Source organism: Pangasianodon hypophthalmus, chromosome 9, assembly GCF_027358585.1.
Source record: "Pangasianodon hypophthalmus isolate fPanHyp1 chromosome 9, fPanHyp1.pri, whole genome shotgun sequence".
In the NCBI taxonomy this organism is placed as follows: Eukaryota; Metazoa; Chordata; class Actinopteri; order Siluriformes; family Pangasiidae; genus Pangasianodon; species Pangasianodon hypophthalmus.
Window position 1 is genome coordinate 9,142,190 of NC_069718.1, and position 17,200 is coordinate 9,159,389.

Consider the following 17,200-nt stretch of genomic DNA (forward strand, 5'->3'; position numbering starts at 1 on the left):
TACCAAATGATTGGAATAACTAGGATGTTATAAATCAAACAGTGTCATATGTGGTCAGTGACTGTTTTCCAGAAAGACTGTGTGGCTGGACATAACCATGTGGGATAAAATTAGGAAAAAAATTCCCTGATTGGTCACATGGCATTATGAAAACAGTCATTATGAATGGTCTTCTTTGGCTTCCCCTGACACTAGTGAGAATACTGATATGCTGGATATTTTGCTCTTGGTCCTTGAACCTGTTAAAAGGGTGGTCTCAAATTAGTTTGCTGAGTTATGTGAGTTATTTAGATTAAAATAGTTTCTTGCTAACTCAGTGGCCTAAAAACAAAGCAGTCTGATGGATCAAGGACACACTGCTTATTAAGAGAACATCAGCAAGTGGGTGAAGAAGTGACAGACTATGAGAACTGTGAGACATCTAGGAGTCTATGCTGCTTGTTGTTTCTTGAAGGCTGTTGGTGCACCACGCTTACATGAAGTGTCAGATTGAATAAAAAATTGTATACCATTTCAAATCAAAACCATGTCAACAACTGGAAAAACCTTATGGCTGCTACAGGAACAGCTCCAAGTTTACTACTTGACGTCATGGTATGTGGTTACACTGTATATATCTGTGGTTGGGCTTGTTTAGTATCACTGTAATCCAAAGGACTCTTAAATGTTGCATTAAAAGTCAGCAGACAGCTGAAAGTTTCTCTAACTGGAGTGTTAGAAGCAACATTAAGCCAGCATTCAAACTGTACTGGTTTACCATAAAGAGTTGCATAGTACATTTTTCATTTAAACTCACAGCAGCAATCGAAGCCCATTGACAGAAGGACAAATCGTTATGTTTGACCTGTTTTCATTACTGATCTCAGGCAATCCCATTATCCAGTTAAATATGAGGAATACAAGACGAATGTGCCCTCTTTTGATCATTTATTCTTACCTTCTGAACCTGGAGTCCAGATTGGTCTTGAATTAGCTCCTTCTTGTTGAGTTCAAAATGATTCTCTCCATTGGTCGGATAATTAATCAACATCATCTGAGCTTACGCAGTCCTGCAGAAGGTCTACATTACTATAAGCTCTGCCCCCACCACAAGTAACAGCATGTGTCCATGCTTTAAAATTATGGGTGAACTCTAATTTTCTTAAATTAACTTCTGACAGAAGTGAAGTTTTGCAGGTGGGCCCCAAAAAGCTATTCTTTAAATTTTTTTTTCAGTAGATGTTCACAGAAATTGTTTTCTGTGGCGCAGTGGTGCAGTGTGTAACCACCTGAGACATTTACTGATTGTGTGGAATTTGTCCCATGTTCTTCCCATGTCTACATAATCTGCAACATTTAAATAATTTTAAGCCTGATTTAGTTTAAAAGTCGCAGAAACTGACTTGTGTTTTGACTTATCTTCATCGGCATCTATGGTAAACTATTAAACAGGCTTTTTCTACATTGAGATGAAAATAATTTCCTTCTAGCAGAAAGTTTTCCGATGGGAATTTAATAAACCATGTGAACTCTCCTCCTAAGGAGGACTTCAACAGAGTCACTAGTGGCTGAAAAAGTAAGTGACTATTAAAAAGATAAAAGGAAACTCAAAAAAGTTTCCTTGCTGTCAGGATATCTGTTGGAGTGTGAAGAACCTTAGTGATGCCTACTGAAGTATATTAGTACACCAAGCTTATGAGCAAGACAAGAGATACAGCCTCTACAGGAATAGCTCCAAGTTTACTAACTGAGGTCATGGTACATACACTGTATATGTTAGTGGTTGGGGTTGATGAGTATTTTTGTTATTTGAAAACATCTGTTGCAATTGAAACCAGCTGATAGCTTAAACATTGCTGCCTGTAGCTGACTGTGTAGCTTAGGATCACTGTGGAGCTTTAAAACAGCATTCATGCTGTCTCAACACATTTAACACAGACCATTTCATTGTGGCTGTTGTAACAACTATATGTATAACCTATTTTCATTATTGATCTAGCGCAATCCAGTTGTCCTGTTAGTCAGTGGCATGACATGTAAGGAATAGAAGAGGAGATGGGCAATATTAAAAGTTAAGAGTCCTTCTCAAGAGTCCAGCAGTGGCTTTTTGGCTTTACTAGTTGGAAATCCTATTCACTGAGCCACTGCTGCTTGAGTACTGTTTCAGGAATCAACAGTCAGGGTGTTGGTTTAAGACAGTGTGAAGAATGTCAGTAATGACATTTACATTCTGTCAGTTTGTGTGTCTTGAGTATCAGGATTATATCTGGATGGAGACTAGCCACATGACATTGAAAATCTGATAGCTGTTTCCGTGTTAATATGCAAATCAACTCATTAAATTTGAACACCAACTTCCATTGTTGTCCGTCATTTTTGTTGCTTTATAAATAAGACGAGTGCTACATCACCTATTGGAAGGGATTTTGGTTGTCAAAGAACACTGGGAGTTGGTGTTTCAAAGTGATGCATTTATTTTGCATATTACCATGGATTAATCAGATTTTAATCTGGCCAACCATAGACAAATTTAACTTCCTGTGTAAATGCATGTGGTTAAAATCGTTATATAGTCCAGATACAAGATGTATTAAATGGGGTCATTGTTGCCTCTTGTGAAAGTCTGTTGGAACAATACGTTGATGAATTTGACAGAAGTCGTTGAGCGATTTAAAATGGACAGCATAATGGTCTGCTTGCAGAAAACTTGAAATCCCTTGTCAGGAAATTGAAAAACATGATTATAGCCTCTATAGGAACAGTTCCAAGTTTACTAACTGAGGTTATGATGTGTACACACTCTGTATTCTTCTCTCAAAATGTTTATATGGTAGTGGTTGGAGTTGTTTAATAGTATTGTTAGCCAAAAGTATTTGCTGCCTGGAGCTTTAAATCAGCTAAGAAGCATTTCATTTGGAAGGTTTTCATATTAGCACACAAAGTCAAGCTGGGAGAGTGGAAAAATCCATGTTTGACCTACTTTCGTTATTGATCTCAATTGATTCACGCGTCCAGTCAATCAGTGGCATGTATACTGAGATTTGCTACAACACTGCACGCACTGGAAAACCTCCAGTTTACAGCATGAAGCATAAAACATAAGGTAATTCAATGCATTTGACAAGGCTCTACCAGAAATCTGTCTCAGTGGATTTATTTACAGTGAGAACAAATTAATTCATGAGGTTTTAATGAAATCAATGCGTCTCTGGGGAAACAGAACCTAGCATAACATTCTCGTGCCAGCGTTCTTGGCTTAATGTATATTCTGGCAGGCTTGGAGACTTACTCAGTGATAGGGTTGCCTCTTGTGGGTGGGCTTCTACAAATGCAGTTAACATACCCACCTGGAGTAAGGAATTGCATTTAAAGCAAAAGAGAAAATAAAAAAAAGGTCTGAAACTTGAAGCTTGAGCTAACACTCAAAAATGGTCATGGCAGCTTCATTGCCAAAGGCCAGCAACACCTTGAGTTATGATGTGTGGTCTTAGCTCACTGGTCCAAAAACAGTTTTTAAATGTATGGTTTTTAATATAAAGTCAGTGCTATCCTGCTTGGGCCTTATCGTACAATTAGCTCTTGAATTTCTTTCTGAATTAGCGACTGAATTTGACAGTTTCTATTTAAACACTTTTAAACACCAGCACTAAGAGACTTATTTAAGGTTAATTTTTTCCCTCTGTGTAAATCTGGAACCCTTGGGTCATAGTTGCACTCTGCAGTATAGGCCTATAGCTTTTCACCTCTATTGGTTATGTGTATCAATGCGCTGCTTAATCAGCTGGAGTCACACACACATGGCTTACTGTTCTGCATTTTGTGCTTTTGTTTATCGATAAAAATGGTCTCAAAAGTGCTGTGAAATTAGAATACTATTAAAATACTACATACATTACCATACATAAACTTCATTGTGATTATAGGCAATGTGGTATTGACCTGATGAAAGTGGCCAGATTGTATGTAGTTGACACTCTTTCACATTGGGAAGAAACCTTTTGGAGGAAAGATGCCTCTCGCCAGTAAGCAAACCACAAGTTTACGTTTGCATATTTGGCTGCAGATTTTATCCAAAGCATTAGCCTCGCAGAGCCCCAAAATTTATTCTGTGATGGGGAAATCAGGGCTAAAACTGTGTGGAGTGCATTCAGCATTTGAGACAATCTTAAACTGTAATTTTCGTATAGTTGGTTAATTGTAATGTCCATAGGAGGCTTCTGAAGGAAATTGTAAGGTTCTCTAAATTTACCTTCAACTGTCTGGGCCTTGACACACCAAGACCTAGCGCTGAGCAAACCAAGATATAGCACTGGGCAAACCAAGAACTAGTGCAAACCAAGTCATAGCACTATGGAAGCCATGGCCGAGTAATGACCTGGGAAATGTGGGAAGATACTTTGCGATTGATCCTCTTGGGTTGGCTAGGCTAAGGTGTACAAGGCACAGTTCTCAGTAATGTTGATTATGATGACATTGACAATGATCTAATCACTGGTTATATAAAACCTAGGCCATATGTGGACTCTTCACAGATATTGAGTTATTCCTGGCACTCCTTAACCCGTCCACCCCCACAGCAGCAATCAGTTTCTGAGCCTGCTGAGCAGTGTATTGTACGTGATTAAAGCTGTGATTGTGTTAAGTTGTGCTGCCAGTTTTCTACCGGAGATTTCACTCTTTCACGTGTGCAGTAGACGTGTCCAAACATGGAATACTGACTTTCTCTTACCTCTACTAGGAAAACAGATGCTCCTACTCAGAATTTTAGTCCTGTCAGTTTCCTAACGAAGACCTACATTTCTCTTTGTGATATTTCCCAGACCAGGACACTTTAAAGAAAAGTTTAAAATGAGTTCACGAATCCTGAGCATTTGCACATGTGTATAACACATTTCTATGAAGAAAAAAAGCAGGAATGTGTTGTTTTAAATTGGTACTGACTGAGCTTTGTTTTCTTTTAAAGTCACACCATTCAGTCACAGTAATGTGTTTCCAAATTACACACAGCTGAGCGGAGAGTGCCCACTTCCAGTCTGTCCGCACCTGACTTACAGCAGAGTGGGGACTCTTAAATCTGCCCATGATGGGAACACAGCCTCGCAGGCCGGGAATAAATTACTCGCATATTATATTGCTCAAATCGTGACGTTTCCTTGCCGGGAAGCGTGCCAGTACCCACATACGGCTCAGCGGTGAGAGGAGTACACGATGAAAACGGTAGAGATATCGAGCTGTCCGTAACCCTAGCTGAGGATCATTAGATGCTGTGTGGGCTGATGGGATGGATTTTAATGCCCTAGACAGGCTGTAATTTTAAGTTTCAGAGGTCTTTTTGCCTTTATAAATGCTTGATGTTCTGATTAAGGCCCTGCTTTATAATAATATTACCCACAATGCTGTCAGCACCGTGTTCATTTCAAAATCATTATCAGCAAATAAAGCCCTCAAAGAGACTCAACACACTTTTCCCACCAGCTAAGCAATGAATTTGCAGTACAGTGGGATGTTTTTGGCAGTTCAGTCCAAGAACACAAACTCAAAGCCAGAATATCATAGCGATTGGAGGAGCCAAGTTCGACAAAGACACAGCCACCATTCCTCAGGCATGAGTAATAGAGATACGGCTTTATAGTCGTTCCTCAGTGTCTTTGAGGAACAGAGGGGTGTCCTTCCTAATTGCTTGGGTTTCAGTCCTCTCCATATGATGGATTGTGTTTGAAATGCTAGCACAGAGCTCTCTAATGAAGCGTCGGAGAGCACAACTCCATCTTGAGCAGCAGGCAACTGCAAGTGAAACTTATCTCCCCGGCACATACGACCTACTTGCATAAATTCAGCTGAAGAGTTCGAAGAGAGTTCAGCAACATGCCAACCACTGATCTCCTAATGTCAACGTTTTCGGGTGAAATATGTCTGTGCTGTTTAGATGTGATGAAATCGAAAAGACACACAGCCAGGCAGGTATTCATTTATAGATGGAAAAGTTTGTGTCTGACAGAGGTGCCTTTTTGAGCATGGCCTCATTTTAACCTTTCATTGGGTTTGATGTTATTGTCAGATTCCTTTGAGCCATGAACTTGATGTCAGTTTTTGTAGTAGTGAACCTTTGTTGGAAATATTGTGGCATTTATAGGATGATCCATTGGGTATATTATTAGAGCTGTTTGTATCATTTGATTTTTGAAGCATCTACTTTGCACCTTGTACGTTTGTAAGGCGAGACACTACAGGTCATGCCCGACAATAGATGTCGCAATCACTCTTCGCCAGCTGATTACTGATATTCTTACAAATGTTTTTGTATCAAATCTACTCTTTGTATGATGGACTTCACTGTGCAAACTCTCAAGAGAGCTTTTGTTGAAAAATCATTTCTTTATTGTTTAACAGAGAAAATACTGTGCTGATATAAAAAAGGTCATTTTTCAGTGTAAAATCAAACATAAAACCACCCGAAAGTGGACAGCTGAAGATTGGAAAAAGACCAGGTAACATTTTCCAGTTCTTCAGCTAACCGGTTCAACTGGGGAGACTGTGTCCACTGTAGCCTCAGTTTGTTGTGCTTGGCTGACAAGATTGGAACGCAACATTGTCTTCTGCCTTAAGTTTCAACGTGTTGTGCATTCTGAGATGCTTTTCTGCTCACCACGGTTGTAAAGAGTCCTTATTTGAGTTATTGTAGCCTTCCTGTTGACTCAAACCAATCTGGCCATTCTCCTCAGACCTCTCTCATCAACCCACAGAACTTTTTTTTGTTTGTTTGTTTTTAACACCATTTTGTGTAAACTCTAGAGCCTGTTTTTGTGTGAAAATCCCAGGAGTTAAGCAGTTTCCGAAATACTTAAACCAGCCCATCTGGCACCAACAACCTGCCACGGTTGTGATGCACTCTAGTAAGTGTGAATTATAGGGTTTATGAAGGAAATTGATATGTATATCATAATGACATGTAACTTGGTATACATCAGGAAAGAAGCTTTCCTGAAAGAAGTGGAGTTCAGAGCCTTCAGCCAAGTTGCTAACTTTCATTTCATTACTACAATGTAAGACAGGTTATAGATATAATTTATACAAAAAATGTAACAAAAACAAATGAGACGTGGTAGAAATGTGTATGGGTGTGTGTGGTTTTTAGAGGGTAAGAGAAAAGCAATAGTCGTCATTTCCCCTACAAAGACCGCATTTAGGGAAATGGCACCAAGCCAGACGCAGACCGTTCAGTCGATTCCTGCATTCCATTATCCAAGGAGGATTTGAACTTTATGCCTCGAGAATGAAACAACAGTGTCGTAATGTCTAAGAGGTGGGTCTACACCTTGACTTAATGTATCCAGTGTATCATATGGAAGTTAGATTAAAGCTAATGTGTTTTTTTTTTTTCTCCTCCCATGGTAGTGGTGATGGTGGTGAATTGCATGCATGTTACTGTTTAAGCTTATTTATTTCAGAAACTTTGGAAGCATCTCTATTTATCATAAATCTTTTCATATATCATATATTAGACATACAGTTGAGGTCAAAAGTTTACATAACCCTTTCAGAATCTGCAAAATGTTTATTATTTTACCAATATAAGAGGGATCATACAAAATGCATGTTATTGTTTATTTAGTGCTGACCTGAATAAGATATTTCACATAAAAGATGTTTATATATAGTCCACAAGAGAAGATAATAACTGTATGATTTTGAGATCCATCTTTTCACACTGAGGACAACTGAGGGACTCATATGCAACTATTACAGAAGGTTCAAACGCTCACTGATGCTCCAGAATGAAAAACCATGCATTAAGAGCTGGGGGGTGAAAACTTTTGAACAGAATGGAGATGTGTACATTTTTCTTATTTTGCCTATATATCGTATTTTTTCATTTAGTACTGCCCTTCAGAGGCTACAGATAGTTACATGTTTCCCAGAAGACAAAATAAGTTAAATTTACCCTGATCTTCAAATTCAAAAAGTTTTCACCCCCCAACTCCTTCTGCATTTGAACCCTCTGTAATAGTTGCATATGAGTCCCTCAGTTGTCCTCAGTGTGAAAAGATGGATCTCAAAATCATACAGTCATTGTTGGAAAGGGTTCAAATACACAAAAATGCTGGAAAACCAAAGAATTTGTGGGACCTGAAGGATTTTTCTGAAGAACAGCAGGCAGTTTAACTGTTCAGGACAAACAAGGGACTCAGGAACAACTATCAGTAAACAAAAAAACACAGCTGTGGATCATTCAGGTAACAACACAGTATTAAGAATCAAGGGGATGTAAACTTTTGAACGGGGTCATTTTTATAAATTCAGCTATTATTTTCTCTTGTGGACTATATGTAAACATCTTTTATGTGAAATATCTTATTCAGGTCAGCACTAAATAAACAATAACATGCATTTTGTATGATCCTTCTTATTTTGGTAAAATAATAAACATTTTCAGATTCTGAAAGGGGGATGTAAACTTTTGAGCTCAACTGCATATCGTAATGTATGATGAATTAATTAACTGCTTCATGTACAAAATACAACAAATTGCAATTATTCCCCTTTCTAATGACTAATTACATTATGATTGCGTTAAACAATATTACACTGTGTGCCTTCCATTTATGTTTAACCCATGAATCTTCAATACGTTCAGACACACCATTAATCCACCGTCTCTGCAGTCTCGTAAAATAAATTGTAACATTTAAACCCCAGAGTTCACGCAGGTACGAGACCAAGTCATGCATGACCCTTAGGCATGGTTTTAGGCTTTGGAATGAGACCACAGAGTTGTGGTTTGGCTGAGGTTTTGGTGAGATGTGTATTTGTTTGCTTAAGAGCCATAACTGTCTCCTGTTTGCAGAAAGTGGGCTAGAGCAGAAAGGGACCGGATGTCTGACCTCACTGGCAATAGCATATTATTAACCACAGAGGGCATGTGGTGTCTCACAAATATACCTTCTTTTCTATAATTTCTAGAGCTGAAATGACATGTTTGGATTCTACACTTTAAGGTTGAGTGTGGAAATATCATTTTCAATTATTTGATTTATTAAAGTTTATTTTTAAACTCTGTGCATTGAAGCCACAGAAAGATATTTGTTTTTATTTATGTACAGTTTTCACAGTTGTAACAGTTTGCTTGGGTTATATAATTATAATTTATTTGCTTCCAGGGACAACCACAATAACAAACCTGCAACCTGCTTATTGAACCTGCGAGATCTGTGATCGGTGAACTACAATCACTAAAAATAAGGCACCATGTCCTTTGTTTTGTCCCTCTGGGCAAGATTTTAAGATTTCTATGTATTGCAGAACCCTGCGAAAAAAATCTTTCTGAATAGTTTCCAAATACAGCCCCAATAAAAAGCATTTCACTTAAAACATTATTACTAATACCATGGTTCTGCCAAGATCCTCGTTCAGATTCTGCAAATGTACAGTTATATAGGCCTAAAAGGCTAGACTCTTAGGGTTCCATTTAGCACCCTAAATGGTTCTTAGGTTTGTCCCTTTGGAGAAGGGTCTAATGTAGAACCCAACAGCGGAGTGATTCCCTTTGAAAGACAGACACTTTAGGGAGCCAGGAACTCTTGAGGAACACTAAGGGTGTATGTTTAAATGATGGCTACTGAAACAGAATGCAGCTGTCATTTAGGACTCATCATCATAGGAGAATCATTTTGAGGTGAAAAGAAGTTTTCAAGCAGCAAATAATTTTTTTAATCTTTCAGAAGATTCTTGAAGAACCCTTGAAGAACCTCTTTTTTCAGAGCAAGTTTTCCAAAGCAACGTTGTTTGTTCGAAACGCACATTACATATTTTGATTATTATTAATCTGTTCCACAAACTTAACACATGAGTTCCTGTTACTTGTTCACATTCAGATGTCATGCTAATTTTTACACTGCAAAAATGTTTGAGTTAGCATTGATAAAAAAGAAACTCTGCTCTATCTCAGGTTTGACACGCTAATTCTTACACTAACACTGATAATATGAGGTCATCCGTTGGTTTGTTTAGCAACATAAAGTGTGATTCTGGTCTTCTAGAAGTTTTGGTGAGTTTCTCAGTGAGTTCTAGAGGCTCTGGGATTCAGTAGGTCATATAGCTTGACACATTTTTTGCCATGTGCGGCTCTATAGCATTAATGAGTTGTGGGGGATGTAGGGGGAGTGTGGTCTAGTACAGCATGCTGTGGTGAAAGTGAGGTTGGACTGGGTGCTTGTGGTGATAGAGAGATGGAAAATGGGGGAAGGGTTGATAATTCAGAACACGTTTTCCTACAGCGTGGAGGAGGTCTGGGGTCTACGTAGGATGTGTGTTATGAGTTTCCCTGATTGAGGGGGAAAAAAACAGTCTGAAAATGTGTAGTTCAATCCAAGAGAGTGACCAGACCCTGTCTAAATATATAAGGCTTATAATGCACAGGATATTTGAGTGGTGGAATGATCAAGTCTTCAAAGCATATAAGATATACTGGCTAGATGAAAATGACTTGCATGTCAAACATACTTCCCCTTTGCTAAAAACACCAAAGGTGATTCTAGTTCATTGGTTCTGCGTGTACTAGCAGTGCAGTCAGTTGCTCACGGGGTGTAAGAGGAGTCCAAACAGGTCTTTCTGATGACCAGCTTTCAAGATGAATGACTAAATGCAGTCCAACTAAAGCTGTGACCTTATAACTTCCCCAACACTAATGCTGTCATTGCAACTTCTGACTTGAAACACTTGCATTCTTGGGTCATACATATCTCATCTTTGATTGGGTGGCACCCATTGTTGTCAGTTTGCACTGGCTTGCCAGCCCCTTGTCTGCATTCCTTTCATCACTTTGGGCCATGACATAACCCACACAGAAACATGAGGCATAGCAAGGGGAGGTTCCTCAAAAGGGCCAGGAAAGAACTGCGCAGTGCAGCATTTATGGGTGTCCCATGCATGAATAAGACAGGAATAAGAGAAACATGCCTCTGGAGCACATAGAGTATAAACTTCTTGTGGTTGCAAGGCATGAAATACCTGCAGGGATTTGCGGGGATGTTCCAGTCATGCTATTGAACTGATGGCAGGCACCATTCAATGTAGAACATTTATTGGTCAAAGAGGATGAATGGTCTAATGGGCATACTAAGACCTGTGGCCATACCAATATGGCAAGGGTACAGTCAAGAACAGAATGTTAAATTATACTTGGCAAGCAGTTAATTACAATATTTCCACATCCTTATTTTCTTTCATAATTAGTCCATTCTTTTATAAAATAGTAAGCAAGTTCAGCTTAGAATCCCACTAGGTGAAGACTCAACACAGCACTGAAGTGCCAAGGAAGCTTAAGGTGAATGACATTGAGCTAGTGCAGATTTTTCTCTTCCGGGATTGTGTGTGGATCCATTACAAGGCACTGAAATGCAACACCTACCCACCTACCATCTGGGAAGCTTCAGATCCCAATCTTCTACTTCCCAAACTCTGATGCAGTACCTATTCTTGGTCAAGACTAATTCATGTGACTAATATGTATCAGGTTTGTTTTCTTATCTTGACATCGACACTTTCTTAGAGGCAAGATACCTGTGGTGTTAATTGTTGAAAGTGTCGCTTTAAATTCTTTAGACATACCTTGGTATAGTCCATCTGTCCCATGGCTGCTCATGGTCTGTCGCCTTTCTGAGGCTTCTCTGGAAATGGTTCTCAAGAACTTGCTGGAATTAAAGATGTGATTCTGCTGAATTGAGACTGCAGAGTGGACCCAAAGATTGGAAGGATGGAGGAGGTATGCTTTATTATAGACTGATGACCTTTGACACATGGCTTACTGGAAAAACATTAGTTCATTGCTGCTCAGCCAACTGGTCAGAATAAGCAAGTATTCTACATGATTAATGGCAAGCTGCAGGAAAGAGAGAGGGAAAGTTTCTGGTCCAGTAGAGTTACTTAATAACCACAGATTTATATGGCAGTCCATTTCAGAAAACCTCACACAGACATCTTATGAAAATTACATCCATAAAATAGTAATTCATCACAAAATACTGGCGTTTTCAATCGACCGCATACACTCCATGCTTCCCATTCATCTCACTCTAACTTGTGAAATCTATACATTTGTTTAGGAGTCATCCTGATATGAAAAGAGGTCATATTCTCATGAGGCCAGGTAACCAAAGATTAAGTGTAGCCAAATAAATATTGTTCGTTATATAGGTCTTTTTCTGCCACTGTGTTCTGTTATCTTGGCATATCCCTGAGTAAATAATTCAGCATGGGTTTGGATATTTGTGTGGCTGAAGAGGGGAGAGTAGTGTTTTCCCCTTCCCCCTCTTGCTCTCCGTCGCTCTAAGCCGATAGGCTGCTGTCAGAGAGTGATTGGCTGTGAGGGCTCGAGCAGCTGCACGAATGCGCTCCACTCTAGTGAGACAGGGAGGGAGGGAGTGCGAGAGGAAAGCCAAAGAGAGAGAAAGCAAGCGCTCTATACGGTGTTCTCACTACTCTCCGCACCCCATAACGCCATTCCCGCTTCCATTTCGTGTTCGGATCTCTTTAATTGCATTCCAGAGGAACTTTGTGTACAGCAGCTGGCTTTCAGACCAAAGGAAACTGCTGGGAATTATGGACAACCCCTTAAAGAGCAAAGAGGGAGTCGGGAGAAAAGAACAAAAGGGGAAACTAGCAGTGGATGGCACGGGAGCTTGATGCGTCCTCTCTGTCTTTCATAGCGTCAGAGAAGGTTTATCTTCTTCACTCTCTCCTCCCAGTTTTTGAAACAGTCAAGCTGTCAGTAGCTGCATACTGACAGGCCATGTGTGTGTAAATAAAGCTCTGTGCTCCTATAGGCTAGGCATCAAGCCAGCAGTGGGACCCTGGAGGTGCAGCACTTTGAGAAGCACTGCCTGACTAGATCAACAAGTCTGACACGAGACAGCTCCTCTGAAAGGCATCTAAATCTCCCACACAAAAACATACTAAACAGTGGTGTGTGTGTGTGTGTGTGTGTGTGTGTGTGTGTGCTGAAGTTGGTAGGAATGAGTGCGGCGCCGAAACAGATGAGACAGCCTGGAGAACGAGAAGACAAGAGAGCATGTGTGGGTGTGTGTACTGCTTTGGAATTGATTTCACCCGGCTGTGTCTCCAGCCCCGTCCACGTTTAGAAAGCCACATGTGCATGTAGCAGTGTTTATCTTTCTGTCACCAGTGCTTCGGCTCATGGGCGGCTTTCTCTGCATCTTCTGGTGTAGCCTTTCCTGCAAGAATGTAATGTATCAGATCACTGAAATGTCTGACTGAAGAGATTCAGTTTTCCCTCTCGGAGTGCAAGAAGATATCATGCTGACTCTTTGCTACATTTTTTCTGAGATAATTTGTATTGGCTAAAATGACTGAAGGAACGTTAGTGTTGAATTGAAGGCTGCTGCTGGCCTCCTCAGTAGCGCCCTGTTTTTTTTTTTTAAGTCTAATTTGTTTTTAGTGGAACCTTTTGTGTTGGCTGTGCTCTGCGAGTGGAGCGTAGCTTTGCTGAATTAAGCTATTGTTTGAACTGAGAGTTCTCTCACGCTGCAGACATTCAGCTCCTCCTGCACCCCCTGCAACCCCTAAACCAAGCAAGACCACCCCCTCCCTCCCTCCCTCCCTCCCTGGTCCCTTCATTTATCCCCACTGATTCTCCTACACACCTCCTCGCTGGAGAGTGTGTGTGTGTGTGTGTGTGTGTGTAAATGTGTGCATGCCTCCCCATGCATGTGAAGCTGTAACTCTAAGCCTGGATTAGAAATCTAGAGGGTAGTGAGCAGCTGGATATGTCTTTCTGGAATTAATGCTTAACCAGAAGACAAGGAAAATTTGCTCTTTGAGGATTGTTCAGATTTGAGCAGTTTGAATGTACCACCCTGCATGTGGCACCAGAGCGAAGGGAGAGAGCTAAAGCATCACTTCTGTTGAGGCTAGCCATGTGGGGAGTGTAGATGTGAGGTTTGGAAATCAGGAGGTGGGGGTGAGCAGCCATGAAGAAAACACGCAGTACCACTCTACGCAGGGCCTGGCCCAGTTCGGACTTCTCCGACCGGGCCTCGGAACGCACCCGCTCCCGCAGTGAGAAGGACTACCGGCTCTATAAACACTACCCTAAGCCCTTCATTAACCACTCCGTCTCCCATTCGCCCCGGATATACATGCCTACAGGTGGGTCTGCTTATGATGCCATATGATGCACATTACTTCCTCTTCCAGGTTGTGTGTCTGTAAGGCAATGCAACAAGCCTCATGAATTAATGAATGTGATGTTCTCCAAGATGTATATATCAGGCTGTAGCATTGCTGACCTAATCCACTAAATACGCACTAAATACGTGTTCCTCATACTATCTGTTTATTTTGCTGGATAAGCCAGGGATCAGTATTCCATACTGGAAATGTTCTTATGTTTAGAGAGTAAACTGTAGTTGATTTGGCATTAGGAGATTTAGTCGCTAGTGGTGTTCTGCTTAAAGCATGCCTTTCAAGGCTACATGAGATACAGGTCACCTACTTTTAGGAGTCTGTAGTCCTTCCCTCGGTTGCACCATTTGCTGGTGAGGCATTATAAATGATGGAGGCCATTTAAACATTTGCTGTATGAGATGGGACAAACAGAATGTCTTGAGTCAATTTGCATAGACAAGCTAAGTTTTTGCTTGCTCAGAAGCATGGTTTTAATGGTCTATGCACATTGATGGGCATTTGAGTGTTCTGTCTGCACTAGATATAAGATGGTGCAACAGGTTGTCAGGAGGTTTTCTGTTGGGCATTAGTAAAGGGTAATTTATAATGTATTGATGCAATCCCTTTAATGATCATGTACTCTAAATAAAGATGACAGCTGCATTGTGAGCAATTCAGTATAAATTGACATAGTTCTCTGGTTGAACCTTGTGGCCTTATCTTAACCAGAAAACTTTTCTAACCTCCAGGACCTGCTAGCCTTAATTTAACACCCACAGACACAACCCAGATCCATGTACTCACATTATGCACAAGCACAAGTTTCCTGCAGGTGCAGAAAATATTATTATTACATTCCCTTTCCTGCTAATAAGAGCTTTAGAAAAGGATGGGTGTTAATATTTAATCCCTGCTTGATTTGCATGATGCAGGGGGCATCAATAAAGTTGACAGCCCTCTGCTTGGGTTCAGCTTGAAGTTAAAACTTGGAGCCAGAAGTGTCCTATGGTGTCCCCTCTCCGATGTACCACACACTGGACCCGGAAATTTGTTTGTTTCTCCTGACTTGTGCCCAGTGTCAGCGGAAAGTGAATTGTGGCTCAGTATTTGGCAACCAAAGAAGTAGATGTCCGGCTCAAATATATGCATGGCAGCATGAGAACAGCTAGAGATCAGTTTACTTAAGCATAGGGAAGGAGAGCTGAAGGGTTTTCAGCTTCAGAGAGCACATTCAGCAGAGAGAAAACTGCTGAATGGATGCACAGCCCGAGCTGCCAAGTTCACATTGGTTCAATGACTCTTCATGTTTCCTAGCAACTTTGAGGGTGAGAGGTTAAATGATGTGGCCATTAGGGAAAATGAGTATGATTTGGATTACAAAGGCCTAGCATGAGAGTAAATGACTGGGGGAAACAGAACTGGGACTGTTCCTGTTGACCCGTTAGGTACAGTTTAGTAAGGTAAATTTTAGTAAGACACTTTCTGATTTACAGATGTATGAGAATTTAGAGTTCATAATCCTGTATACTTGCTTTAAAAACAATAACTTTTCATCCTTACTTGCAATAAAAATGAAGGGAGTGGGGATTGAGGCCAATTTTGTTCTAAAGCAAGCATTTGTATAAGGCCCTGATGTTTTCATATAACTTCTGTATGAGGTGAAATAATAATGGTCAACCCAAAGAGAAACAGAGTTGCTATTCTTTCATAGCTATTCAAATAAAACCATGCAAACATTGAGTTCTTGCTAATGGCATAACTTTAGCGTATTAAATCTGTCAGAATTTGCTCACACGGTCCTGTGGTGATGTTGCTGGTCGAGTAAGTGTACGGATTGTGACTTTTGCTGTGCTCCATGCCAAGAGGTTCCTGGCTCTAGTTGTATTAAGCAGTGACCACACAATCAGCAGCATTGTTGTGAGATCAACAGTTCAGGATTTGGGGTAGCATGCAAGCTGTGACTAGGCTAAGCTCCATCCTGTTCTTTGCCTTATCACTGTAATTATTCCACTTTTTCTTAGTTTTTCTCTTTCCTGATTTTTCATGGCTTCTTTTATTTTCACTATGGATTCCTTGTGCAGACAAGGACCAGTGTCTAAAAAGATTATACTGTTATCTTGTCAAATTTTGTAGGACAGGATCCCCAAATTCATTTCTAAAGGTCTAGCCCAACAGAACGTGGTTGCCGCTCTAATATAATACACCTCTTTCTAATGTTAGATTGTTTCTAAGGATCTTTGTTAGCTGCATCAGGTGTAGAAGTCTGCAGAACTGTAGATCTGTAGAGTCACTAGAGCTGCAGTTCTTCAGGAGCTTGCAAAGCTGTAGAACTTTAGGGCTCACTACACCTCCAGATCTTTAGTCTCTAAACATTCCCTAAGATTGCACTTACCAGAGCAGTTTATGCCCAAGACTTACCTGTCTTTCAGCACATGACTTCACTTGGATCCTGTAGACATGTACCTAAAAAACTGCAGCTGTAAAAATAAAAGACTCGGATGCTCATACTGAGCATCCTTTCAACACACCCTGCGCTGTCTGACTTTATAGTATACAGTTGCAGAAGAGTAATTAGTTATAATCCCACTGTCCAGTGTCATCCAGAAGAGGATGGGTTCCCTTCCGAGTCTGGTTTCTGTCAAGGTTTCTTCCGTATGCCATCTTGGAGAGTTTTTCCTTGCCACTGTTGCCTCTGGCTTACTCATTGGGGATGTAAATCTATATCCTGATTTCTGTAAAGCTGCTTTGTGATGGTCTCTGTTGTTCAAGCTATACAAATAGAACTGAATTGAATTGAACTTTAGGAGTTTTCATTGCTGCAGATCTTGAGGCGCCTCAGGAGTCTTCGGGAGTCTTCAGTGCTGCAGATCTTTTGGATCTTGAGCTTGGAAATAAACGCTGCCGGATGGCAAGTCTGTGTGATCAGGGCTAAGTTTAGATCTCTCAAAAATAGTCTGGATTTTAACAACAGTATTCAAAGTAATGTTAATCTACAGTGATCTTCATGCTAGGATGTTTTTGGCAAAGCGGGCCTCGGCCA

At 40.5% G+C, this 17,200-nt stretch overlaps 1 protein-coding gene across 3 annotated transcripts in view; it reads left to right on the forward strand.

The window, feature by feature from the left end:
• The window catches only part of stox2b (storkhead box 2b), a 65,520-nt gene that overhangs the window by 11,892 nt on the left and 36,428 nt on the right, over positions 1–17,200 (forward strand). Inside the window, exons 1-2 of one of the 3 annotated variants that reach the window (XM_053237148.1) lie at positions 8,415–12,694; positions 12,801–14,142. The exons of 1 other annotated variant lie outside the window; for it this stretch is intronic. In XM_053237148.1, coding sequence (XP_053093123.1) covers positions 13,965–14,142 — 178 coding nt within the window. In that variant the 5' untranslated portion in view covers positions 8,415–12,694; positions 12,801–13,964. Of the gene's footprint in view, positions 1–8,414; positions 14,143–17,200 lie in introns of those variants that run through there. One more of the 3 variants, XM_026919308.3, reaches the window with a different exon arrangement.